Source organism: Phyllopteryx taeniolatus, chromosome 12 (genome assembly GCF_024500385.1).
Source record: "Phyllopteryx taeniolatus isolate TA_2022b chromosome 12, UOR_Ptae_1.2, whole genome shotgun sequence".
Lineage (NCBI taxonomy): Eukaryota > Metazoa > Chordata > Actinopteri > Syngnathiformes > Syngnathidae > Phyllopteryx > Phyllopteryx taeniolatus.
Genome location: NC_084513.1, coordinates 5,773,669 through 5,800,986, shown reverse-complemented (window position 1 = coordinate 5,800,986; position 27,318 = coordinate 5,773,669). Strand labels below are relative to the sequence as shown.

General features: G+C 39.8%; 1 protein-coding gene and 1 long non-coding RNA gene across 2 annotated transcripts in view; one reads left to right on the top strand and one right to left on the bottom strand.

Moving 5' to 3' along the window:
* Nucleotides 1–26,437, bottom strand: part of LOC133486946 (uncharacterized) — a 30,288-nt gene extending 3,851 nt beyond the window's left edge. Inside the window, exon 1 of the long non-coding RNA XR_009791164.1 lies at nucleotides 25,776–26,437. This is a non-coding gene — a long non-coding RNA (uncharacterized LOC133486946). The remainder of the gene's footprint in view (nucleotides 1–25,775) is intronic.
* The window catches only part of wnt10a (wingless-type MMTV integration site family, member 10a), a 41,858-nt gene that overhangs the window by 7,882 nt on the left and 6,658 nt on the right, over nucleotides 1–27,318 (top strand). Inside the window, exon 3 of the mRNA XM_061792820.1 lies at nucleotides 7,404–7,777. Within this exon, the coding sequence (XP_061648804.1) occupies nucleotides 7,404–7,777 (374 nt within the window). The remainder of the gene's footprint in view (nucleotides 1–7,403; nucleotides 7,778–27,318) is intronic.

The window sequence follows — 27,318 nt, the reverse complement described above, 5'->3', positions numbered from 1 at the left end:
ACTGAAAACATTTGACATAAAAAGAGTAATATGAACAATCGACAGTTCGGCTTATATTTCCAGGTATTTACATCCTGTGATGTGATACACAACTTCAACAACAACAATATCACTTTTTTGTTTGAATTCACAAATTTGTAAGCAAAATGATTGAAACAGATTAAAAATTGAATAAAGCGATTAAGACTTGCTTGCAACAACTACATCACACCTGTCACCTTTTGATATCACCAAGATTTTGCATTCTTCTTTTATGATGGGTTTCCAGGCTTTCACAGCAGCCTCTTTAAGTAGTTTTGTAGATTGTAGTAGATTTTAATTCATATTTCACGTTTACTGAGGCACCATAGAGACAATATAACATCCCAAATACTACATAAAGTTGGGTTGGCAAAATATGTCCCCTTTAAATATACCGTTACCCTAGTAGCATAGTTGCCTTGGTCATGTTTGAATGTTTTCAAAAAACAAATTGATAACAAATCTAACAAACAAGAAGAGTCCAATTGCCTCGATTCAACCTTTGTGAACTACCCCAAACCTGGATCACCAAGAATATACACTGGAATTGAGAAAGAAAAAAAAAACAATTCTTTTGCAAACACATTGTGTTTTTGCGTTGATATTGTGACAATTAGAAATTACTTGAGCAATTATGCTATTCGGCTAACGATATGAATAAATAAATGAAGTGCAAAATTGCGTTGCACCAAGAATTTTTTTTATTTGGGTTTGATGTTGCTAAACAGATAATGGAACTGGAAAATAGTGCCATTAAAACTTGATATACTGTTTTTGTATGAGTTCCTTCGACGCTCCCTCCATTTTCTGTACCGCTTATCTTCTGATCAAATATTGCTGGACACACTTTGGATCACCAACAAACTATGGAGTTGATATGATACCACTATTTCAAGCTGAATGTGCTCTTCTTTTCAAGGAACAAAATAGTAATGCTATGAGCCTCCATGAAACACCATAGAAGGCTCACCTTTAATCCCACTTTCCCTCACCAGGATCTAATTTAAAACTTGTTTGTCATGATTAGAAGAGACGGTTGCTTGTTGGTAGAAATCATTGCCTTGCCTCAGGTGCCGAAAACTCCAAACCGCTGACATAAACAACCCCTTTGATACTGATGATTCATATGATACATGTTGACTTACTCTGCTTCACAAAAGCTACAAAGTGGCTCAAGTTAACAGGCCACAACCAGTATCGCATGCAGCCACAACTACTGTTTGCTACTGTAAAATAGACAGATTTACAGTCCTGGCGCGAGATCATCGCCACTGATTAAATTATTTGTGAAGCTGCTCTTAACAAAGAATTTTAGATGAATTTTATGTATTGGAAACATTTACGATTCACCTTAACTCGCCAAAAGCCCAGCTGACAGTATCGCCCAGATCTGTGTACGCGTGCTTCGTGTCGTTTTACAAGACCAGAAGGCCTCACATCCTCTTTCACGTATCGCTCTCTTGAAGGGTTTCAGAAAATTTACAAGCCCATATTCAGTGGTCTTTATCTTGCATGAAAAGCAGCCTCAAGAGGCAAGACATGAAGAGACAGAAATAGGGGAATACCTCTCATTCTCTTACTTTTCCTGTTACCGTCTTCCCGCAGGCTGCGCTGCTTCTAATGCTTTTACTTCCCTCGCCAGTGCAAGTGCTCGTGAATTTGCTCTCAGCACTTTCCCAACTCTCGGCGGCAAAAGCGTAAACCAGTTCCGTTGGTTTCTGTAACACAAAGTGACAGTTTCCCTTGAATCTTTAATTCATTTTGCCACTTCCTCTGCCATCAGTTCAGCCGGGCATGCCGCAGCCGGTGAATTATTTGTTAGATTGATTTGTTCCCCGTCTTCTGGGGACCTGCATTACAGAGAGCCCGGCTCGATGCAGGGAAAGACCTAAAACAGGGTTTCTATGTATCTGGCAGAGCCTAAGTGCTATCCAAATCTCATGAGGTGCAGTGTGTGTGTGTGTGTGTGTGTGTGTATACAGTGAGAATCAGTGAATAAAACAATTTGTCAAATACTGTATTGCAAAAGCTTAAAAGTTTATTCAATTAACACTTCTTTCTTTTTTTTTTTTTTACCTTAACATGACAAGTTGTTGTAAAACCTTTTTAATATACATGCTACCTTGTTCTAACACAATTTATGTATGTTGCTAATCGCATCAAATTTGTGCATTTAGCTAATGATAAAAATAATGACCAATTAGCATAACGCCGCCCAGTGTCATAAACACCACTGCATAACAATTCCCTAAGATAAGGCAATTACTGTTAGATAGAAAATGTGGCTCGTGTAGAAAACTAAGAGCTACATGTTGCTATTTCTTTTGAAAAAAATAACTTCAAAAACTATAATCCTTCTGATGATACCCTGGCATGTAATAAGAAGAACAACATCACTACCATGGCGACCCCAGATCACCAACAGATACTTGTACCGGCCAATAATGGGCTGCCAAACACATTTTCTTTTTTGTAAGTAAACAAATTGTGTGGTTTTTTTTTCTTAAATTAAAAAACTCTAATAATTTAGGAATAAACCTAATATAGGCTCCAGCTACCCAGGACCCTGAAAACGACATGCTGTATATAAAATGGATGGATGGATGGAAACTGTTATTTTTAAAGCTATTGTTTTCTTTTTTTTTAAATTAGACAATCACATCCATTTGAAGGTATCCATTCCAGATCAGAGATAGGTTCCAGCTGAGTTTTGGGCAAAAAGCAAACAATGTCATGGATTGGTCACCAGTTAATCACAGGGCAAACAACCATCCAGACTCATTTTCACACATTCACTTAGTGGAAACAGAGCCAACCTTGCTACACAACCTTGAATTAAATACAACTTTAAAAAAAAAAACTAAACTAGAAAAGCAAGATTTTTGATTAAAAACAACAACAACATTATGGCCCAACTGCTACACACAAAGTTGTTTTTCTTTTTTGTCAACATAGTTCCATTTGATAGATCTGCACCACTAGCGCCACTGAAAGTGAAACGTAACGGCAACGTGAAAATGAACATTCTCAAATCTTGACCGGAATTCAATGCGTTCCTCTTTAGTCCATGCGCTGCCCGTCTACTAAATTATGTGGAAAACATTCTTTAATTTTTGTGTAATCTGACATTTGTAACTGATAATGAGAAAAACATCAAATAAACTCTTAGTCACATCATTCCGGAAAACAAAAATAAAAAGCCACTGTAGAGTTACAGGTTGGATAAAGGTCCAGTGGATCTTTGTAAAGATAAAGAATATATCTTGTCAAGGAATTGATTGATGATGGGAAGTGTAAAAAAAAAAAAAAAAGAACTATTAACGCATCCATTGTGTGTCAAAGACCCATCAGGACGTAAAAATGGAGCGCATAAGAGCACATGTACACAGCTGGCAGGTGACTGAATGTCCTGCATATAATGAAAAGGATACTCAAACAGAGTCACCGTCTTGTCTGGGAACAATGTGCGTTTCTTCTGCGCGTCCTCTGATGGGAGTGGTGGAGTTCTGCTCAAGCTCAGTTTCTCTTCAGAGACAAAGCAACACTTAATTGCTGGTGTCCCAGATGTTTTCCTGTTTTTGCGTGTGTGTGCGTTGATTTCAGACTGAATGGGCAAATCAAATCATCTGTGCATCCTTAGTCACACAGGAGAAGGTTGATTTGTTTTGGAAGAGTGTCATTTGCTTATAATCTCTATAAGTTTTCTGTGTGTAATGCGTATCGAGCGGCAACATGTTATCATCCTGAGTACGGGCAAGAGGCAGGGTACTGCCTGGAATGGTCAAAGTGCTGCACAATAAGCAGCACTTTGGCAAAGAGTGAAGAATTCTTCAAAAAAAAAAAAAGAGGCTTCAAACTGTTTAATCCCACTCCGAGTTGAAGTTTACTGCCAAGCTAAACAATACATTTACACCTTGGTTATTTCAAACAACCACATATATGGTACTTTAGCCTTTACTCCACCAGATTAATGCTAATGCTAACACATAATGGGAACCCCATATATAACCCTCAAAGGAACTGATTTTTGAACAGAAATGGTGCAGCAACCTTTTAGTCTTTAAAGGTAACAGTACTTAAAGTCATATATTCTTGATCCTCTGCGAGGAGGTAGGACGCGCTGAGATGCCTATACTATACAGACGCCCGTGTAAAGTATATGTCTGTCTTATACTGCCCCTAGGTGGCCAAGGTGGGCAGCAGCACGATGGCCATTCATTTGATGCAAAGTGTGACAAAAACTGTTTCATTTTTTAAAATTCTATTTATGTCATTACTGTATCTTTTTTTTGTTTTTGTAAAGCACAATATTATAGAGTGCTGTGTTCTCATAAAAAATAGACTACAAAATATTCTATTATTTTTTTGGGAGACTTGAATGGATTAATGGCATTTTCATTCCTTTCAATGTGATATGATGATTTTGAAATATGAGTGAGCTACAACAGTGGTCACGGAACAAATAAAACTCGTATCTAAAGGCATCACTGTATAGGGAAACGAAATCTTCACTGGTCATAACACATTTTTGGAACGTGAGAGGAAGCCGTCCTACCTGGAGAAAACCCACGCAAGCATGGGGAGAACAAAGGGTCGAGATTCGAACCTTGAACTGTGAGGTAAACGTGCAAATTGATAGCTGCGTACGTTGGATGTCGTCCTATCGCTTTGTACCATTTAGAGAATTGAAATCTTCTTCTTAAACATTCTGGATTTTTTGGGAAGGAAACCATCGCCAGTGTCTCAACTGTTCCTGAGCAAAGTTTGTTGAGTGTTCAGCCCTTTTTAGCAAGAAGTTTCTGCGTTTGAATCAGTGGAGACTCAAGCCTTTCTGGAGCAAGTTTGTTCCCTGCGCTTGTGTGGGTTTTCTCTAGATACCCCGACTTCCTCTCTCAGTCCAATACATGTTAGTATAATGACTTGAAATTCCCTTGGCTTGTAAATGTGAGTGAGAACAGTTGTCTGCCTAAATTGTCAGTCCTGGGCTGGATCCTAAATTAGCTGGGATTAGGCTCCAGTTTACCCGTAAGCCTCCACACGATACGCAGTAAAGGAAAGGAATCAATGGCCAGAAACGCCTCCTGATTGTGTTTCTTAAGCCTGTCGCACACTGGAGCTAACTTTTCTGCTGGAGCAATAATAACATGGAACAATAGGTCACAGAAGTGTGAGAAAAATGACCAAAAAAATGACGTAACTGTCCATCAATGTCCGACACTTGGATACATTGCTGTTTGCAGCATAACATTAATGCTGTATATGAGCCCGGAAAATAGCTGACGACCAGTCCAGGGTGTGCACTGACATTTGCCCAATGTCAGATGGCGTGTATGGAGAACCAAGAGTACCAAAATTAAATAAATACATACATCATTAAATAAATAACTAAATAAATACATACATTTGTGGCAGCCCGTGAGCCTAGTGAGGATAAGTGGTAAAGAAAATGGATGGATGGATGGAATTTGTGACAAAATATGGAATTATTTCACAATGTATTTAATTATTTCAATATTTATTTATGATGTCAATATTTAATATTTCAACATTTATGACAAATTATTTCATGATGCACAGGGGAACAGGAGTGACAAAAATTAAATAAATACCTAAATAAATAATAAATACAAATTGAAATAATTAAATACCTACTGAAATCAATGTATCTATTTATTTAGTGATGTATTTATTACATTTTGGCACTCTTGGTCCTCCATATAGTGTATCCCATCTGACATTGGGTGAATGACGTTGCATTTTCCGGGCTCTTACATTAATATTAGGCTGCAAACAGCACCGTATCAGAGTGTTGGATTTTGATGGAGAGCTATGTCATTTTTGGTCATTTTTCTCACAATTCTGTGACCCATTGTTTCCGTGTTTCATGTGCAATCACCTACTGTACCAGTTTCCTATGGATCTACATTTTCCCTCACTGACTTGTTGGTCGTTCTCCATCTTAGCGCGGTTCCTAGTTGGACTGCTAGACAGTTGTAGTACTGCATGTTCTTGTCTCTCAGTTGTGATCTCCCTATTACTCTCTCTCTCTCTCTCTCTCTCTCTCTTTCTCTCTCTTTCTCTCTCTCTCCGTTTCTACTCTCTAACCCAGGCATGCCCAAAGTCCGGCCCGCGGGCCAAATCCGGCCCATGTCCAAATTTCCTCCGGCCCGAAGCATCATGTCATAAAATCAATAATATGTGCCCCGCCAGCACAGTTTAGCACAGTAAACAATACAGAAAAAAGCCATTTTATATTTCACCAGAGGGTGGCAGTAGACCTGTGGCCGCACTCTCGTCATGTGACCCCTTTGTGAACTTTTACCCCTGTGGTATGTTTTTAGCCCATTTCTAAAATGGCAACTGAAACTAAAAAGAGGAAAGTGGACAACGAGGGCCGCAGTGTCCAGGACAAGTGGATTTCTTCACTGACATACGAAACAACTGTGTCTGCCTAATTTGCCAAGAGACTGTGGCTGTTTTCAAAGAATTTAATATTAAGAGGCATTACCAGACGAAACATGCTAACTACGACAAGCTACCGGCGAACAAACGCGCTGAAAAACTGAAGCCACTGGAAGCTGTTTTGATAGCACAGCAGCACTTTTTCACAAGAGCCCGTGATTCAAATGAAAATTCTACAATGGCGAGCTACGAGTCTCAGTGAATTGATTTTTTGTGATGACCAAACCACAGGTTTGTCAAATTTCTGTCATCTGATTTGACTATACTATAGTCAAATCAGATGACTATATTATACATTATAATAATAGTATAATCACTATACTAGCTTCATAGTCACTATACTATTCTTTGTCAAAATGCACTGGGATGTGATTTGTTAAAACAAAATCAATAAATACATGTTTCTAAAAAATTTCAGTCAACTTTCATAAAATAGTTCATTTGTATTTAATTTATTATTATTTTAACCTTTAACTATCCTGGTAATGCAATTGAAAACAGATTCTCATTTGCAATATCGACCTAGCTGCAGACACCAAAGTGATATAGTTACATATTTACATGTTAATTTACAATGGTAATGGTTCGAGGAATGTCAGGCCGAATGGTCGGCCCCCATACATTTTCATCTGACCAAATCTGGCCCTCTTTGCAAAAAGTTTGGACACCCCTGCTCTAACCCAACCGGTCGAAGCAGACGGGCGCCCACACTGACTCTCGGGTCTCCTTGAAGTTTCTCCCAAGAGGGAGTTTTTCCTTGCTTGCTCACGTAGGGTTCACTTGGTCTTTTAATTAAGTAAGGAGTGTGGTTTTTGACCTGCTCCATGTGCAAAGGGCCTCGAGACAACTTCTGTTGTGATTTGGCGCAATAAAACTGAAGCGGTTTAAACAACATTTGTTTCTGCGCTCGCATCTCACAGGTTTCCGCGAGAGCGCCTTCGCCTATGCCATCGCGGCAGCGGGCGTGGTGCACGCGGTGGCCAACGCCTGCTCCATGGGCAAACTGAAGGCCTGCAGCTGCGACGAGAAGCGCCGTGGCGACGAGGAGGCCTTTCGCATCAAACTGCACCGCTTGCAACTGGAGGCCATCCACCGGGGAAAGGGGATGGTACACGGCGTCATGGAGCACTTCCCCGCCGAGCTGCCGGGACCTCAAGACTCCTGGGAGTGGGGCGGCTGCAGTCCCGACGTGGAATTCGGAGAAAAATTCTCACGGGACTTCCTGGATGCCCGTGAGACCTACAGGGACATCCACGCCAGGATGAGGCTTCATAACAACCGAGTTGGGAGACAGGTGAGTCAACGGCGGAATAGGAATGGCAAATGTGGGGTATTTTTCATTCCTTGCAATAATAACTCTGAAAGTGTGTTTGGATGGTCATTGAGTAGAAGACTAAGTAAATAATCAGATACACTCCGTCAATGCAAGCTTGACGTCATCGGCTACACAATCTATGGAAAGCCATTTGAGCCTTTATTAGATATCCTTGATATTCATCTTAGGGTCCATCCACTAGTGCACTCTTTGTCCTCACTAAAACAATTCACCCCACCAGTAGAACAACTAGGCCGCACTAGGAGAACAACTATCTATTAGCAACGAGAGGTGCAACAATTAATTGATTAGTCGACAACTAATTGATTTCCGAATTACTCGATAACTATTTTGATAATCGATTAATCATTTAGAGACATTGTTTAAATTAAAATTGTCCTAATCCTCAGAATTTCAGCCTCTCAACAGTCAATGTTCTCAGATTTCTGTTGTCTTCCTTGAAAGCAGAATGATTACTTTCTGTGTTTAATCAAATAAGACATTTACAAACGTGCTTTTACTTTGGAAAACACGGTTCAAAATGTTTTGCAATTTTTTGACATGTTAGTGGCAAAACTATTAACGGAATCATAATACATTTATGTTTGTGCATTTTCTGCACTGTCAATTTTAAATATTTTTTCATAAATGCATGGAAATTGAAAAATGTTTTTATCCAATTCATCTATTAATCGAAAAAATGACTGACAGATTAATCGATTAAAATATATAACAAAATCATCGTTGCAGCCCTGCTAGCAACATGTTTTTTTTTCCACTAATGCCTTCCACTACTGACATTTCTGCCCACCAGTAAGTCAAATTTGGCATACTATTAGGGGTGGATAAAAACATCGATTAATCGATGTATTGCAAAATTTTCCTCACCGATTCAATATCGATTCAGCTCTCAATTGATCACCTGTTCGGTGGTGGGTGCTTTGCATCTTAATCGCGTTGTATGGGTGGAGCCCGCACTCGACCAAACAATATAAAAAAAGTGGCAATCAGAGCAAGCAGTAGCAGCGTGAAGCCAGTGCATTCAAATTTTAAATCTGATGTTTGGGGTCATTTTGAATTGGAATTTGAAATATTCATCACAATTTCCAAGAGTAAAGAAAGACAAAATCGACAGACTAATCAATTAATAAAATAATCGTTAGTCGCAGCCCTATTACTAAGGTTTTCGTTCCTGCTAGTAGGCCAAAAGTGGCACTAGTGGTGGAAACGTTTATTCTACTCATACACCCATGTCATCTAGTAATGTTCTGAATTGTTGCACAAGGAAGAACAAAGAGTGTACACTACTAGTCGTTGTCCTTTCATACAGTGTTGCTTGTTGTTTGTTTGCACATTTAAGACAAAAGTCCTGTTTTTGTTTAAATTCCTCATTTTAAAAAAGAACATTCAAGCAACAAGTTTTTCCTCTTATTTTTGAGGTTGTAGCGCGAAAGCTGCAGCTGGCTACTAGTGTGGACAGTATGGTTGGCAATAATGTGGAAATTAAATGACATTATTTTGAGGGTAATAGCTCGTCACCTAGTTAATTTTTGGAACAGTAAACTTAGTTCCAAATTTTAATTATGAACTATGAACTGAACTGGTTCATTTTTGGAACGGTGAAACACTCCTCAATATTACTGTATTGTGTCACACTAAAAAGAAGAAGAAGAGGTTTATTTAGCTGGTACACGTATACATAAAGCTTAGGTTGGTACTGTCACATAATTCATTTATTGTATGTGTTTACTTAAAAGTTACCTGCACAGAGTGTTCTGTAAAAGAGGCCACAAAAGGAAGAAGGAATTCTCCACGATTCCTGTGTCATTTATTCCGGCTGATATGCGCTGCCCCAGGGTTCACCTGTCATGTCGGGAGGTAACTTCTCTTTACATGGATTTTAAAAAACAAGACAAACAGTAACATTCGCTGGAAATTTGATTCGGCTGTGAAAACCAAGCAATGAAAAGAGAATAGAAAAATGAGACCAAGATAAATCATTTCAAAACCTTTTCCACCATTAATCTGACCTATAACCTGTTCAACTCAATTCATTTTTTTTTTATTTCATGAGGAAAAGTAAAAAATAAACAACTGAAAAAAAAATTGGTTGCACAAGTGTTCATATACAGTAACTTGGATGTGTGTTCAGAATAAATCAATCATATTCAAACTCATGGGAGTAACCACACAACTGCCACCATTTAAAGTTCTCTTGATTAACTCATGTGTTCTAGTAGGCTGTTTTAAATGTATTTATTTATTTATTTATTTTTGCTTTCGAACAGAAGCCTGAAGTTGCTGAGCTATCACTGGCTGCTATTTTGAACTTTTCATAATTGCCTAACACCCTAACAAAGGCTCCAGTTCCAGTTAAAGAAAAACAGCCCCAAAGCATGACGTTGCCGCCACCATGCTTCACTATAGGTATTGGGTTGTGTTTGCTCCAAACATGCCATTTGAAATTAATGGCCAAAAGATTCAAGCTTGGTTTCATCGGACAATAACAAAAGCTCCCAAAAATGTGGAAAAATAGTGTTTGAAAAGAGCTGTGGATACTTTTTTTTTTTTTAACTGTAGACGACAGATATACATACTGTACATACGCACCCAAATGCTTTCTATCTTTTGCACAAACATGTCTATGGTTGCTGTACAGTGACAGACAGCACTGATTGACAGGTTGAAAGAAAATGTTACGCAGCATAACGCCTGAAGCGCATCATTCCAAGATAAACGAAGACCATAAACTATCACACGCACATAGAATGGAGCACAATACAATTCAAGCCATCTCATTTTAGCAAACAAGGCATCACAAACATTAGTGGAAGGACCACCTGTTCTTGCGGGGTGTCGAGTTCAAAATTGCGATGAGAGAATTCTCGTCTGAAAACAGGACTGTGCTCTACCATGCGGTGGTTCTTCACGGCAGCTTGGCATGCTGCTAACATACTGTAGTTGGGCCTAAATAATATTTAAGCCACGTTACGCTCCAGAAGGTAACCTGAGGGTAGGGTGGGGGACCAACAGGAAGCATAAAATCATTCAGCAGCTTCTCTTCTGATGCTTTACGAGGGCTTTGATATCAGGCTCGTTTCCCTTCTTGTGGTTATATTTGATCATTGTGACTTCGAGTTCTGCTAACATACAGAAGATTTCTCCTTTCTTCAATATGATTGCCTAGGGTGGATTTTCACCTCCTGGCCTGGTTATCACGCTGCTTCTCTACTCCACAGTTACGGGGAACTTCTGTCATTTCCTTAACTCTGCAAGGAGCTCATAAAATAAAATGATCAACCAGTCCCTATTGGATCGACTTGGGAAGTTCTCACTTAGTTTGTTTCTGTCTGGTTTGTGAGCGTGTGCTGACAGTCAATTTCTGTCAGATCTTTTAGGGTGTGAAACAAAAGGGACAGCATACAGCACTGCGAAAACGCAGCGTTGATATTTATAGTTTTACAGGATATATATTTATATGCAGTGTTGTACCTGAACACGTTCAATGAACGAAAGTTCATGAAGTAGTTCATATTTTATGAGAACGTGAACTGAACTTAGTTCACTTCTGTCTGATGAACGTAATTGAGATCGCGCTCATTCTGCCGTCAAAGAACAGTTGTCGAACGAAAGTTCATTTTCATTCAAGAGTGCCAGGTTTTGTTCGGGACTTCCAGTCTATCTGAATAGACTATTTACGAGCCTTCATATGTCGGCGAATAAACGTCGTATAACGTATTTGGCATCCGATTCAGTGCGGCCACGGCCGCCAATCATGGCAGGCACGTCGCAGCTGCGTGAGAACACGAGTTGCGTTCAGGGACCCTACATAAATGGGAGAGAATGCGTTATTCTGTGATTCTTTTGTAATATACCGTACATAATTGTAAAAATTGATTACAAGGAAAATTATTATTTGTATCAGAATGCTTTAGTGAAAACTGTACGATCGCACTATCATCATATGGAATTTATTTTGTTTTGTAACATAAGAATTGATAAAATCAATATTTTGTTCATATATTCAGCCAGAGCTGCTAGGAATGCAAAGTTAATATCCTTTCAGCACCGTTCCTGTCATAGTGTGCTGTGTGTTCTTGTTTGCGTAGAAAATAGACTTTCCCCAACACTGTTTATATAAATATTTATCGATAATTCCTGAAAAGATCTGCAAAGACTGAGAACTGTTTTCAGAGTTTTTCAGATTTTTGACCATCGCTAAAACGGCCCCATGTGATGCACTTTGGAGTCCGGTATGAGTTGCCCCTCCCTCACTGTATAAGAACTTGAGTGCCTCCGCTTGCATAAGGGGCAATCCAGTGTAATTGTGACATGCAGTTCGGTAGCTAGTGATGCCTACACCCTGAAAATGCATTTTTCCTTCAGATAGCCTGCTGGTGTGACAGCTTTAGAGCACCTCGTTGTCACGACTAAAACATGTAGTCATGTGTAGGCATAAGAAATATGCTAGATGAAGTTGCATCCATTTTTTTTCAGGTCGCAGCAGTGGTGATTGACAGTTGAGCGAAGTGTCGTTTCAGTGTATACAGTGTGCAAGAGCAGAGAGAACGGCTTGATTTTTCACAGTTTTAAAGCCTCATTTTATATACTTTGCAATTTTTTTGAATCATTCAAATTAGGCTGTACAACACATTTTTTTAAACTCGTGTTTATTGCACACAAACAGAAAACGAAATAATCAACACAAGATAAACTTGTGACAAATGGAAAAACAAAACAATGGAAATAAAAAAAAGAAACAAGGAAATAATAAAGGAATGGACAATGTTTGTGCTCAAAAGGAGTAATTCTAATTCTCTGTGGTATGACAAATTTAGAAGATATAATTTTCACTTTACAGGGACTTTAGGTCGCAGACTTCCCTTTTTGCTTCGATTATCTTTGCTTGTGTTGATCATCGACCGTCTGTCTATCTGGGGGGAAATAAAGCTAAAAATTAGAAAAGATTTAGATGAAATTGTGTGCCTTGAGAATTCAAAGCACCTTGACAAATTGTCTTTAATACAATGACATTTTCACTGGATGATCACTATTTTATTTTCGATCTCCAGCGCTGCCACGGACACAAGAAGCGGCTGTTTATGGCACATTGTTCCTTACTTCCTCTCAAGTCATTTGGGCCTGAATCTTTCAATCAGTGGACTTCTGGTTCCCTTGATTGTGCAGACAAAACACAAAATCGCAGAGGACAACAGAGGCTCGCTGTAATAGAGAAAGAAATATCACAGTTTCTTAAAAGGTGACTTCAGTTCCAAGCAGCCCTGTGGACTGGGTGTCAGTCTTCTGCGGGGGCTCATATAACATGTAGTAATGTGCTCACGAGCCAAGAAAGAGAATAATTTGTCTTCCGGGGCCTACGATGTGTAATGTTATGAAACTCACAGGTCAGGGAGCTCATATTTAACCCGGTCTGCTAGGCCTCCGAAGGCTAATTGCTTCTGAACGTTTCAGTCCTTAGAGTTTTCTTCTCTGGTTTCAGAGATTTGATTTTACTTGTAGGCAAAAGATTTTTTTTTGTAGCATGAAAGTTGAGTCGAAGTCGATGAATTAATGACGTCATTGTCGTGACTAAGCTAAATCACACGAAAGGGAGTCGTGTTGTACTGTATATTATGCAACAATTCTACAAGGGCCATTTATTAATTGATAGGAATAAACAGCAACAAATTACGTTTTGTTTGTAGCAGCAAATTGTGGCACTAGCTGTTCGTGCGACATGCTAACTATCCAAAGCGCCAGCATCACCATTGACCCCCAAAAAATATGTAACAAATGGAGCTTGTTGTACTGTTTCACTTTAACAGAGTGAGTTGGATGTTTAGTCCATGTCACGACAAGTCGCGTCACGCTATTACGTCTTTTAGTGCGCCCTCAATGTTCTTCAAAAAATCTTGTAGTTTTCTTAGTACTCATATTATTGATGTCATTTTAAAGGGTTTTCCGAGCCCATTCAATTTGAACTTGTATTTTTAATTGGAGGAACTCAAATTTTTCCTCCACAAACCTACTCGACGACAATGAAAACTTACACAAAGTAGTCTGGAAAGGCTAAATGAAATCATTTGATGTGACGACAGTGTACTCAAGAGCCGCATGAGGATGTTGGGTGAGTGTCCGCTCCTGTTTGTACAATTAATGCGCCATTAATGTCTCGTGTATGTGTCATTTAATCACATGAGCACACCTGGAGGTTTGCGGTCACACCTCCAGCCTTCGTCCTCATCTGATAAGCACTTATACTTGAAATCAAATGTTACTTCTGAATATACAGTATGTCCATCTTTGCAACACTACGCTTTCAACAACCCGCAGTAATGTAATGTGAGTAATGTGAGCGCTCATGTAGACCAGATTAACGGTTTAAACACCTGTTGGGCAGAGTGATACGAACAGTTCAAAGTCCCAGTGCTGTAGTACGGTGTGTCATCACTCACGGAATGACACTTGTCCAATCAAATTACTTGGTCAGAACTAACTGTTGTATTACAAGTTCTATTTCTATTTGAGTGAGACGTCATGCTCAACCTCTGAAGTTTTGCGCAGCTTCAGCAGCAGACTGCTCGAACATTGACATTTAGGGGTGTTCAAAGTTAAGATGCTCCACATGACTGTTCACTTGGTAAAGAACATTGAAAAAAATACCTGTGAGACTCTCGACTCAGCTTGTTGGTTTAGAGAAAAATATTACCAGGAGAGTAAATAAAAACAATGCCCTTGGTATGTCTTTCCCCCTAGACCTATGACTACCACCACCTTGCTGCCTCCACCCACTTGCCCCGCTCCCCCGTAAAGAGAAGTACTGTTTAAGCAGAGGAATGAGGTGGTTCTTTTGGCGGGGGTGTGCATGTCCTCTCATGCCCACCCCAGGGTTCTCACGACGCCCCATCTTGTTTTTTGTCCTAATTAGTGGCTGCAGTGACAGATGTTTCAAATCCTGCTTTAAAAGATTTTGGACTTTTAACACCAGGGTGGAAAGTAGAAAACGTTTTGGCCTTCCTTCCCCTCCGCTGGAACTCAAACTCCTCTCTTCTGTTACTTCACATACAATGAGAAATAATCAGGTGGGAGGTGTCGATTGTTTGGTTTTTTTTCAAACAGGATGGCAAAAATTAATGGAACGTACAGTATAAAATGGGTATATTAAATGCTACATCAACAGACTGCAACATTAGGTACACCTGCACAATTTAATAAGATCCAGCTGTATGGACAATTGTTCCTTTGATTGATCATAATGCTGTTTATATTGAGTTATTGAAATAAAAATGTGCTTATAATTGGAGAAGTACTTTGCAGTCTAAAACTGCACTCGACGCTGAGTGGTGCTTATAGTGCAGTATTTTAGTTACCTTATTTAGCTTCATGAGAGGTCTGTTACATTACTGTGAGGGGTTAAGTGTACAGGTTGTGCCTTTATTGCCATGCACATTACAGTCAACAGGATGTTAAAAGGGTCTAACAGTGTCCTATTTTGGGGTAAGTGGTTAGCAATTGTGCCTCACAGTTCTGAGGTTCTGTGTTCAAATCTGCCGTGCAGCCAAGTACTTCCTCCCACATTCATAAACATGCATGTTGTGTTCAAAATTGTCCCTAGGTTGTGAACGAGAGTGTGAATGCTTGTCTGTCTATATGTACCTTGCGACTGACTGGTAACCAGTCAAGCGTGCACTCTGCCTCTCGCCCAAAGTCAGCTGGGATCGACTCCAGCTTAGCTGTGCCCAAGCAGTGTGCACTACATAGAAAATGGATTGATTAATATTTTTATATACATTGTTAAGTTTAGAATACAGCTTATGTATATTGTATCTCACAAGGATCTATAGTACAGGTGTAACTAATGATCTATATACAGTGGTGCCTTGAGCTACGGGTTTGTTCCGTTATCACACTCAAAACATTGGTATCTCGAATCATCTTTCCCCATTGAAGTGAATGGTAATGCGATTAATCTGTTCCTGCCTCCGCCCCCCCCCCCCCCCCCAAAAAAAAAAACAACAAAAACTTTTATAATGTGTTTTCATAAGGAAAATAGTACTCAATCAATGAAATAGTAATATTGTAATCAAATAGAATGTAAAGAATTGAACAGTAATTAATTAAGGCTCATTCTGGTGCGTGTGTGCCTGTGTGACTTGGCCACCGGGGGACAGTGTAATACAGTCATGCAGAGACAAATTAAGAAGTGTTTCACCACTACAGTTTTTGACTACTTAGTACTGCAGCTTATTGCAGTAAGATGCAGTAATTTTAGGCATTTTTCGCGGAGGATAAAGAATACAGGCCCATGAGTATTGTTAAATTGTCGTCTGCATGTGTTAGAGCCGTTTACGTTCAACTACCCATTGCTTAAAGCATTATAACACCGCCATCTAGGCGATTTTGTATTGTGTGTTAGCATTAAGCTAGCGAGGTTTAAGGCAAAGTTATATGGTTGTTTTAAATACATTGTGTAATTCTCTTTGTTTTATCTTTCAAGTGTCAGTAAACGTTAACTGGGAGTGGGATTAAACAGAGTGAGGCCTCTTTTTTTTCTTTTTAAAAATAATTATATCTGCCAAACTTCTTGTTGTGAGGTGAGTTGAGTCACCTTGCCAGCATACAGAGCTCGTATCTCGAGTTTTTGCTCGCAAGTCAACGCAAAAAAAAAAGAAGGGACGGCTCGTATCTAAAAAAAACCCCGCGTAAATCGGGCCACTGAAGGCACCACTTCAGTGTAAAAACACCATTTTAGCACAACGCATGTTGCTGTCAATTTGCCGTTAAGCGAAAAACACTTCCCTTCTATCATCAGCAACAATGGCTTTAAAACTGGACTATGTACAACTGCTTATAGCAAGGTGCCACTTACCATGGCTCCAAACTTCAAAGCCAAGTGAAATATTTGTTTTATTCACCTTAATCGTTCAGCGAACACACCTCCCTGTGTGTATGTAATGCAGGATAGCTTTTTGAGCAGTGTTTTGTTGAGTCCTGTCTGTTCATTAGGCAGGTGGTGACAGTGTAACAGCGTGGCTTGTTACTGGCAAACATCTTGCAGTAATTATCATTTATCATCAGTGCTTGACTCGAGGCAAAGAGCCAGGGATGTTATGGCCCTTCACAGGAAGGAACCACGCTCTTCTTGTGCAACGCGTCTGTTATTTGCTACGCACATGGAAAAGTTGTTTTGATCTTCATCAATTAGGTCATCAGTGTTTGAACATGCACCCTTTGTTGCCGTTGAATCTTAATGCTTCATCTTCACAAGGCTGAATTTTCACTGAAGGTCTGAATGCCCAATTTCTGATTTAGGACCAATATAATTTTTATCTAAAGACCCTGGAAAGAGATTTGTTTCTAAACAAGATGGAGAAGACGATTACTGAAAACATCTGCAAAGACAGAACTTCGCAGTACTCAGTTGAGGAGATATAACATTAAACTGTTTTGGTTTTTCACCACTTCAGTTTTTCAGATTTTTTTTCGTAGCTAACTACAACTTGCAGTTAGCTAGCTAGTTATGCCTACACCCCAAAAATGCATCTTGCCTCGATGCCACAATTTACAGAACAGCTCGGTTTCATTATTTAAATTCCGAACCGAGGAGGTGAAACAGCAGAAGAGGCCACCGCCCTTCCGCTGGCCGAGAGGAGCCCCGGGAAACTGTTAGTTCGCAAGCTAGCTGGTGGCCAGCGCTTCTCGTTGCAGCGTGGATAGCCCCCTGCTGACCCAGTGGAAAATATTACAGCCACCGAAGGCTTTAAGCAGATATATTTTTGCTGTTTAAACATGTAGTTATGTGTGGGCATGAGAAAGCTCTTCCTCGAAGTTCTATATTTCCATATGGTAGTATAAGTAAGTATTTGACTGACAGTTGACAGTTGAGCAGGGCGTGTTGTTAGCACATTCAGCGGACAAGTCCAGATCATAGCGTTTGAGAGCAGAGATCACGGAATGACTTTTCACGATTTGGAAGCCTCATTTTATATAGTTGAGAATTTTTTTTTATTAATTTTTTTTTTTAAATCATTCAAATTCGGCTGGCAATAAAAATATCAAAGGTTGCATGACCTTTTAGTCGGTCTGGCCTGACTTTATCTTGCTAGAATGGCAGCTGGTGTCAGTTTAGCGTTAACTACAACAAAGAGTGGCATCGATGTTCCTCTCACAAGGGCGTTTCCATTCTGACTAAATGCTAATCACGTTTTTGGCATCTTGTCTTCCAAACAGCCAATTTACATAATTTTGACTTGCCCATCTGCCGCCGTTGTCTGACTTTATTGCTCTGTGGAGCAGCGAAATATCCAACAAGGCGACACAGTTTTCATACATCCGCACAGGTCAGGGATCACGAAAATGAACTGATGGTAGATGAGAACAGGGGTTGCCCTTCTTAGCTTCAGCTATTCCGATCACCGCTACAATCAAAATATTAATACAATACCAGCAGTACCTCGGTATTGGTGGCGACAAACAACGGCAGCACCAAATAATGTCTAAAAAATGCACAGCCAACAACTGTGTCCTACCCAGAACTTTATTTACCATAGAAATTGTGTGATACAACAAACAGAGACATCGCCACACTGGACTGTGCTGGAAAAAAAATAGCTATGATGACAATGTATTAATTAATCGAATCGATTGTCATCGCATCATCGTCGACAACAAAACATGCACAATGAACAACAAAATATATTTTGCCTTCAACGACCCAGTAAGTGTCAATACTGTAAAAGTGATTATCAGCATGATAAATTGGGAGCAAATCTTGGATCCATTGCAGCAATAGCACAGTAGTAGCTGAGTGGTTATCAGTGGCATTCATTAATTGAATCATGAACTGAGTCCGCTGCTACCCAAAACCTATTAAAAAGAAATTACTCTGGGTTTAAGTCTCTTTTTTTCTTCTTCTTTCTTATCAGTGGAGCATTTGCTGTGACTCACCCCACACAAGCATGCGGCACACTCCGCCTTGAGAACTCCACCTTCTTGCTCGCACTCATGCGTTGACATGAGCGCTTCATGGTAAACTCTCAACAGGTGGAAGTGCTTATGCTGGTAATAACATTTTATTACAGTCCCTAAATGAGAGTGGTGGACACTGAGTGGGCAAATACTATATACACACACACACAAACACACACTTAGCGTGGACGAACCCACTGCACTCCTAGACATGCGGTGTAATATGCATGACTGTATTTGCGCCATATGCCATTGAGCTTGCAAGAGAGCGTGTGCTGTCGATGTACATTCTTTTTGAAGCAAGCCGTTTGATTTGTTTCATGCGACTCTTGAGCTTAATGTGCCGCTGCGGGATTGTTTGTGTGCTTTGCTATCACCGCGGCTCTCTGGTTTGCTTCAAAGCTACACTGCTTTGAAGCAACAAACACTCGCCGACAATGTTCAGCGTTTATTTTTTGGGGGGGGGGGGGGGGAACGTGCAGACAGCAGACACGGATTTTCCCCTCAACTACTTAGTCATGATGACACAGGGATTGACTGGTGATTACATCACGAACGCACTACTGCATATGAGACTTCAATGGCAGTATATATTGTAAGTGTAGCTATGATAGACAATGCTGTCGCTCAGTTACAGTACCATTACGTGCATCCTGGTAAATTGCATTCATGAGATTTCGAAAGCGGTGTACATACGTACCATGTGATGAGGAAGCAAAGCGTGCCGCATACTTGAGATGACCAACATGGGAAAAAACAAAGAAGAGTGGTAGTAGAAGAAGAAATAGAAGAAGCTAGGCTAACTCTTTGCTTATCTAGTAACTAGATGCGGTGGCAAACTCTTCTTATTTTCATTTTTATTGTGGTAATGACTTGAGTGACACGTCATACAAAACACTCGACATAGTCTTCTCCACAGCCTCGATGGTTTTCTTACCAAATCAGGGAGGGGGAAAAAAAATCACTCTTAACACACCTCACACCACATAATCATTCCGAATAGTCTTTTAGACCCGCCATCAGGCCTTTGCTGACTTTGATCGGAAGAGAGAGGAAATGCTCAAATTAGGCTTGATTATTGGTGGTATGTGAGTACTCGGGTCCAGGAACTGTACTCACCTATCATCATCTGCGATATCTAATGATGCTGCTCGCAGTTAAACAGCAAATTTGTGGCCTTTTTCTTTGCTGAAGGTTTGATTAGATATGAACAATAGTGATGAAACAGATAACTAATAAACAGTGTTCACATTTCAGATGGTGGTAGTGTTTATTTTTATCGTTACTATCGTATTTATTTTGCATCTCGGAGAGTAGCTATTGTCTTTCGGGTTCTGAAATCTGGTACGCACTGTGACAAAAGAAGATGACACAAATTGCAGATGAAGAAGAAGAAGCATTTGTTAAGGTGCTATGAAACATGGCGGAAGGCAACCCTGGCGATGGCTACATATGACGAGAGACAGATGTGTGGATGCATTTCATTTTGAAAGGACTCCAGATGGAAAATTAATTCCAGATCATCACCCTGTATACAGATCTTTTGACTCATCCTTGTAATCAAAGTCACTTCCGTATAAATACATCTTGAGGAGGGTTGCATGGATGAAAATTCATTCTGATGCAGTTTTCTTACTGTTCAGTAGCAATTCGCAATCTGCAAAACATGCACGTGTTTTTATATATTTTTTTTGTATTGAACATTTCATTTAGGTTTTTTTATTTTTCAGTATCATTTGCCTACGTAGCGTTTTTAACTTACTGTCACAATATTGATGAAAAACACCAATGTGCTTGCTAAAAATTATATATATTTTTTTTTTTTTTCTTTAAGTCAGTGTGGATTCTCATCATCAAGTTCAAGGTAATCTGCAAATGTTGACTCCAGGCAACTGGACTTTTATTGTTTGTTAAATTTGTTGTGTCTTTTCTTATTTTCTGGAAATGTTCAAAAATTATTCAGGCAATTATTCGATTAGGCTCACGATATCGTGACAATACTCGTAACCATTATAATTTCGGTCTCTCTAATTGTAATATAACATTTTCATACCCTTTCATCTGTAATCAACCTCTGCACATTAACAATGCTTAATGCACCATTGTAGTTATTTGGGCATGATCAAAAAAAATATATATACTTGAGTTATTAGGTTAATGTGGCAATACCTCACCTCGGGCATTCCGCCGTCATGCACAGTTTGCACTACGACAGAACGGTAACAGGCACTCACATGTTGAAAACCGCCTCCATGTGTTTGCTTGTTTGACAAATAATCGCTGCAATTATTCATTGCCGCTAACGGGCATATCTTATTGACATGTGCAAATGTGCAAAACTGATACATTCTTGCCAAATGTGTTAAAAAAAAACAACAACAACAACAACAAAAACTAAAAGTAAAACTAAGTAAAAGTAGGAATAAGTGCCGTATTCTAGCTTGAGCTGTGCAGGAGTCAATCGTCAAGCTTTCTGATTTGAATTGGGCTGGGAATCTGTGTTATGTAATGAAAGAAATCCTTACAATACCAGGTCGGACATTAAGCGAGGAAGCATTTTGAAATGATCAGACTTCTACAACTAACTCGGATTCCGCCTCTGATCGTGTTAAACTACAACCCTAATTCCAATGAAGTTGGGACGTTGTGTTAAACATAAATCAAAACAGAATACAATGATTTGCAAAACATGCTCAACCTATACTTAATTGAATACACTACAAAGACACGATATTTAATGTTCAAACTGATAAACCTTATTGTTTTTAGCAAATACTCATTAACTTAGAATTTTATGGCTGCAACACGTTCCAAAACAGCTGGGACAGGGTCATGTTTACCACTGTGTTACATCACTTTTTCTTTTAGCAACATTGAATAAACGTTTGGGAACTGAGGACACTAATTGTTTTAGCTTTGTAGGTGGAATTCTTTCCCATTCTTGCTTGATGTACAGCTTCAGCTGTTCAACAGTCTAGGGTCTCCGTTGTCGTATTTTACGCTTCATAATGCGGCACACATTTTCAATGGGAGACAGATCTGGACTGCAGGCAGTCCAGTCTAGTACCCGCACTCTTTTACTACGAAGCCATGCTGTTGTAACACGTGCATAATGTGGTTTGGCATTGTCTTGCTGAAATAAGCTGGGGCGTCCATGAAAAAGACGTTGCTTAGATGGCAGCATGTGTTTCTCCCAAACCTGTATGTACCTTTCAGCATTAATGGTGCCTTCACAGATGTGTAAGTTACCCATGCCATTGGCACTAACACAGCCCATACCATCACAGATGCTGGCTTTTGAACTTTCTGTCCATAACAGTCCGGATGGTTCTTTTCCTCTTTGGCCCGGAGGACACGACGTCCACAATTTCCAAAATCAATTTGAAATGTGGAGTTGTCGGACCACAGAACACTTTTCCACTTTGCATCAGTCCATCTGAGATGAGCTCAGGCCCAGAGAAGCCGGTGGCGTTTCTGGGTGTTGTTGATAACTGGCTTTTGCTTTGCATAGTAGAGTTTCAAGTTGCAATTACGGATTTAGCGCCGAACTGTATTTACTGACATTGGTTTTCTGAAGTGTTCCTGAGCCCATGTGGTGATATCCTTTACACATTGATGTCGGTTTTTGATGAAGTGCCGCGTGAGGGATCGAAGGTCACGGGCATTCAATGTTGGTTTACGGCCTTGCCGCTTACATGCAGTGATTTCTCCAGATTCTCTGAACCTTTTGATGATATTATGGACTGTAGATGATGAAATCCCTAAATTCCTTGCAATTGTACGTTGAGGAACATTGTCCTTAAACTGTTCGACTATTTTCTCACGCACTTGTTCACAAAGAGGTGAAGCTTGCATCATCTTTGCTTGTGAATGACTGAGCAATTCAGAGAAGCTCCTTTTATACCCAATCATGGCACCCACCTGTTCCCAATTAGCCTGTTCATCTGTGGGATGTTCCAAACAGGTGTTTGATGAGCATTCCTCAACTTTCTCAGTCTTTTTTGCCACCTGTCCCAGCATTTTTGGAATGTGTTGCAGCCATAAAATTCTAAGTTCATGATTATTTTCTAAAAACAATAAAGTTTATCAGTTTGAACATTAAATATCTTGTCTTTGTAGGGTATTCAATTAAATATAGGTTGAACATGATTGATCAAATCATTGCATTGTGTTTGTATTTTTTTGTGTTTGTTTAACACAACGTCGCAACTTCATTGGAATTGGGGTTGTAACTTCTTTGCTTCACAGTAGTCGCCTACAACGGAGTGTGTTCCCCCCTACCCACTCCCAGCCGCCATTCATTGCATCCTGCAGTCCAAATCTGCTCCCACAAGTGTGTGTTTGATCTCCGTCTGGGGTTATTTTATAGACGCCTCTGTCTCACTCTGTAAACCAACTGAAACTCACCAGATGTTTGTCTCCCACTGGGCTCCACTATGAGAAGTGATTGCATCTTTCTAGTCGACATGCATTGTAACCCCGTGGGTCCGAAAGTAAAATATGGTAGCCAAAAGTTTCAAAGAACTTGATATGATGCACTGCAGTTCTCCACCACTGCAAGCACACGTGCACACGCTTACACACTCTCTCTCTCTACAGGCTGCAGAGGAAAAAAACGATGGGAGCTGATCCTAAAATCATCTCCTCCTCCTGTCATCTTGTCTTCCTCTTTCATTTCCTCACCCCCACCCCCGTTTACAGTACACCCCCTTTCAGCTCACCCAGCCACTTCCTCACGAAGACTGTGTGATCAACAGCAGAGCCTATCACTGCCAATTGTCGAGTCAGATGCCCTAATTGCAGAATAAGAGAGTGACGCACCTAACTGGGGGTTTTGTCTGTGTAATTCGATCCGCGAAAGGTGAGGTGCAGAATAGGGATAGACCTATTACACTGGGTTACAAAAATATTTTTTTTGTAAGTTGTCTACGTTTTTCAACTGATTTAGGACAATTTGGCTTCACGGAATCTGAACATGACCTCTGTTTCTTTTGTTCAGGTCAGGTTTTTATGCCAAGTTGTTAACAGTTTATTATTCAAATGTTACAAACTTGACTTACTTTAAATTGAATAGTAGACATTGATAAAAGTACTTGTAAATTGAATGTTTCGCCATCATTGTTCAAAATTCCGTGCATGAACCTCTGTTTATTTAAACCTCTAAAGCACAAATATCTGTATATTTAAACAAAAAGGTAAAAGAAACATGTCTATAATTCAAAAAAGTTGACCTGATTGAGCAAAACCAATGTGACATTTGGATTCAGTACATCACAATTGTCCTCAATCAGCACACACAAAAAAAAAATCTTTGACAATAAACTTGTTGTTAAACAGTGGTCAGCATGTGTTTTGAATCGGTGAAGAAGCAAATTTTCACGTGTTCGCCTGAATCATATCCTGTCAAATGTGTATTTCCGACGCCCGGCACGAATTTGCACCTATTCGTGCATTTACATTGCCTTTATACGTAATAACATCATGGGAATAGTTCTATTCACTTCTGGTGTTAACGCATCATTAGGCTCTTGAGCAGTAGGATTTGACTAACATACTTTTGCACAGCGCCAACTGGTAGCGTTAAACAGCGCTAACAAAATACCCCTCACATCAAAATAACAATGTAAACGAAATAGGGTTATATAGTATAACACGAATGCCGTGCTGCAATTTGCACTGTGTAATTTATTTATTTTATGTTACTTTATTTAGTTTCTATTCTCAAAAAATTGCGCCCCAATTTCGTTGCATCTGCCCATAGAGTGACGATAAATACAGTCTTTGTATTTTTTTTTCTATGCGGTGGTAGGTATGTAAATTAGCCCAGCTGTTCCATAACAGTGGGGTGGAAAGGTAGAAGAGCTCACTCACGGGCAACGTGTGTATTGAGTGTTGGCCGCATACCAGGTGTGTGATTAATAGATGACTATGTCCTAAACGAAACTCATGTTTTAATGAGATGTCATCTTCTCGTTTCGATAAAACAAAAGTTCAAATCTAGTCTTATTTGCTTTTAACCCTACAACGACAACGATGCTTTAGGATTCCTCACCCCCACCACCGTTGTATTACAACCATAGTCCCGCTGTGAGTGAACATTCAAACAGTAGCAATGTGGATGCAATTACGACTCTGACAGTAGGTCAGTCAGACTCTTTAAAGTTGAAGGAGGCTGGATAGTTTTTTATGATTACAGCCTTTGCCATGTGTTTAAGTCCAGTGTGTTTGTATTTCTGGGCTTGAATTTGAACTCGCTACGAGTACTGCTAAAGCCATTATGCTGGTGTTTACAAAAAGTCTTTTAGACGCACGTATGCACCGATCACAATGTCTTTTCAACACTCCAAATAAGAGATGTTTATTCAAAATGCCATACTGGTTACTCTCTGTTATCTTGACACACATTTATGGGCACAGTGGGAATGCAAAAGACGGGGATATTTTCTCCTCTTATTGTTTATTTGCTCTCATCAAAAGGTACCTTGCAATTCATTTTCTCAGATGCTTCACATTTCTAACCAGTTTGATGAGTGATAGCAGCAAAAATACATTCAAAGGCCACAGTTATACAAGAACCATCCGGGAAAGTTTTTTTTTTCTTCCTGTTTTTGAAAAGTTGCATGTACATAATGTAGGTTTAAGGTTTTGCCAGCACCATTTCGACTGAGCTACCAAAAAAAGGCCTGTTTTTAAATCATTCACTGCCAGCCGCTTTCGAAACAGAGCTCCCCATATTGTCCGCCCTTCCAGAGCATTTTGACTGATCTTTCAAGACTCTCAGAAGCACCAACGCTACCAAAAGAAAGCAGACCCCCTTTCAAGAAAAAAAAGTTTGCTTCTACCTTTTTTGCTTCTTTGTAACCAGCAAAAGAATGGCTGGGTTTTACCATGATGCAAATTTTTTGTTTCGTGACATCTCAAACAAGAGGAAGCGAGGGCCTTTTATGGCAAGACCAATCTATTAACAGATATACAACAAAGAAATGCGCTGTGAGTGACGCTGCCTCACCGCATGGCTCCGGTTGAACGTCAGTGGCTTTTTTGCATGGCGTTCCCATTCTGCGTCATCTTTTCTCACAATCGCGACACACTGCTACCTACCGCGACACATTATTCTTTTTATACAATACATACACACCGGCATGTCGCCAGATCTCAGTCTTAAGGGGGGCACATGAGATACATGGGGTGGCACAATTATTATTACCTGTACTTTGCTCCATATTTTTGATAATCCTATACTCTATTTGGGTAGCGCTGCCGCACGAGGTGTAGTTGCTAGCTAGAATAGCACCGTGTGCGACACACGCTACAATTATTACCATAGACAACATTTTCAGTATAGACCCTTGAGTGCTGAATGGTACGATGATGTCGCAGCCGTATTGGGTGTGGCAAAGAAAAGCGATCTGTGAAGATACCTCGTTTATTTTCTGCTTGGAGATTCGGATCAACCGTTTTACACTCAAAGCCAGAACGCATGGGATTGAGACTGAACCAATACTTTTGATTGTATCTAACCATTCGGACACCATTTTACGAATATAATTTGCAGATTGTGTGGCTGATAGGATCACCACATCCAGTATGGCGGACATGCTGACATATCCGATGGAAAGGTCCACCCAGCTCAAGGTGGTGTCTACATGTACATTTCTATGCATTGTAGTCTATGGCCCTAATGTGTAGACGCTGTGCGCTGATGTTCACGAACTTCACGCTCCAGTACAAATGATAAAATGATGACAGATACAGGAGCAAACTGCAATTTTGGATTTCTGGCGGTCGATAATTTCTGTACAGATTTTTATTTCATAAATACGAGGAGGACTTATTTAAACATTTAGAATTGTATTTGAAATTAAGCTTCGATCCATTCCCTTTTTCCCCCCGGACTTGCAATTAATTTTTGTTGCATGCAGAAACTTAAAAAAAGAAAAAGTAACATTTTAAATGTTTAAATGCACCTAACATTATTTTCAGTAATGCCCTGAGAGGCTGTTGCAAATTATATTGGCCATAACTCAATCAAAAACGCACCATTGTTTCAGTTTTTAATGTTGTTGCGGGAAAGAACTGAACACTAATATTTCTTAACACAAAATAACTACTATGATAAAATAAAATAAAAAAAAAAATCATTTTTGGAGATCCGTGCCTCAAGTGTGTGTGTGAGCGGGGTTGCACAAGCATCTTGGTAGGTGGGCACGGCCCCCTGTGGTCTGCTCCTGATAGCAGATGTGCATGTACATACTCTGTTCAGGTGTGAGGTGCCTAAACTTGCCTGACTTCCAACGCATTTCTCATGGCATTTTTCTCCCTCGTAATCAACGTGACAAGCCAAGATTCACTGCCTAAACAGGGATCTGTTCGTCATGACAGTGGTTTACAAACCTGAATTTCACAGACAAGCCAGGCGAAACCCTCTTCCACGCCTACCCATTGAAAAACGTACTTGACGTACATATTCGTCGGTGGCAGCGAATGAGTTAATAACATTTAACACAAGCACAAACTACAAGTGTATTTTAATACATATATTAGGGGTGAGA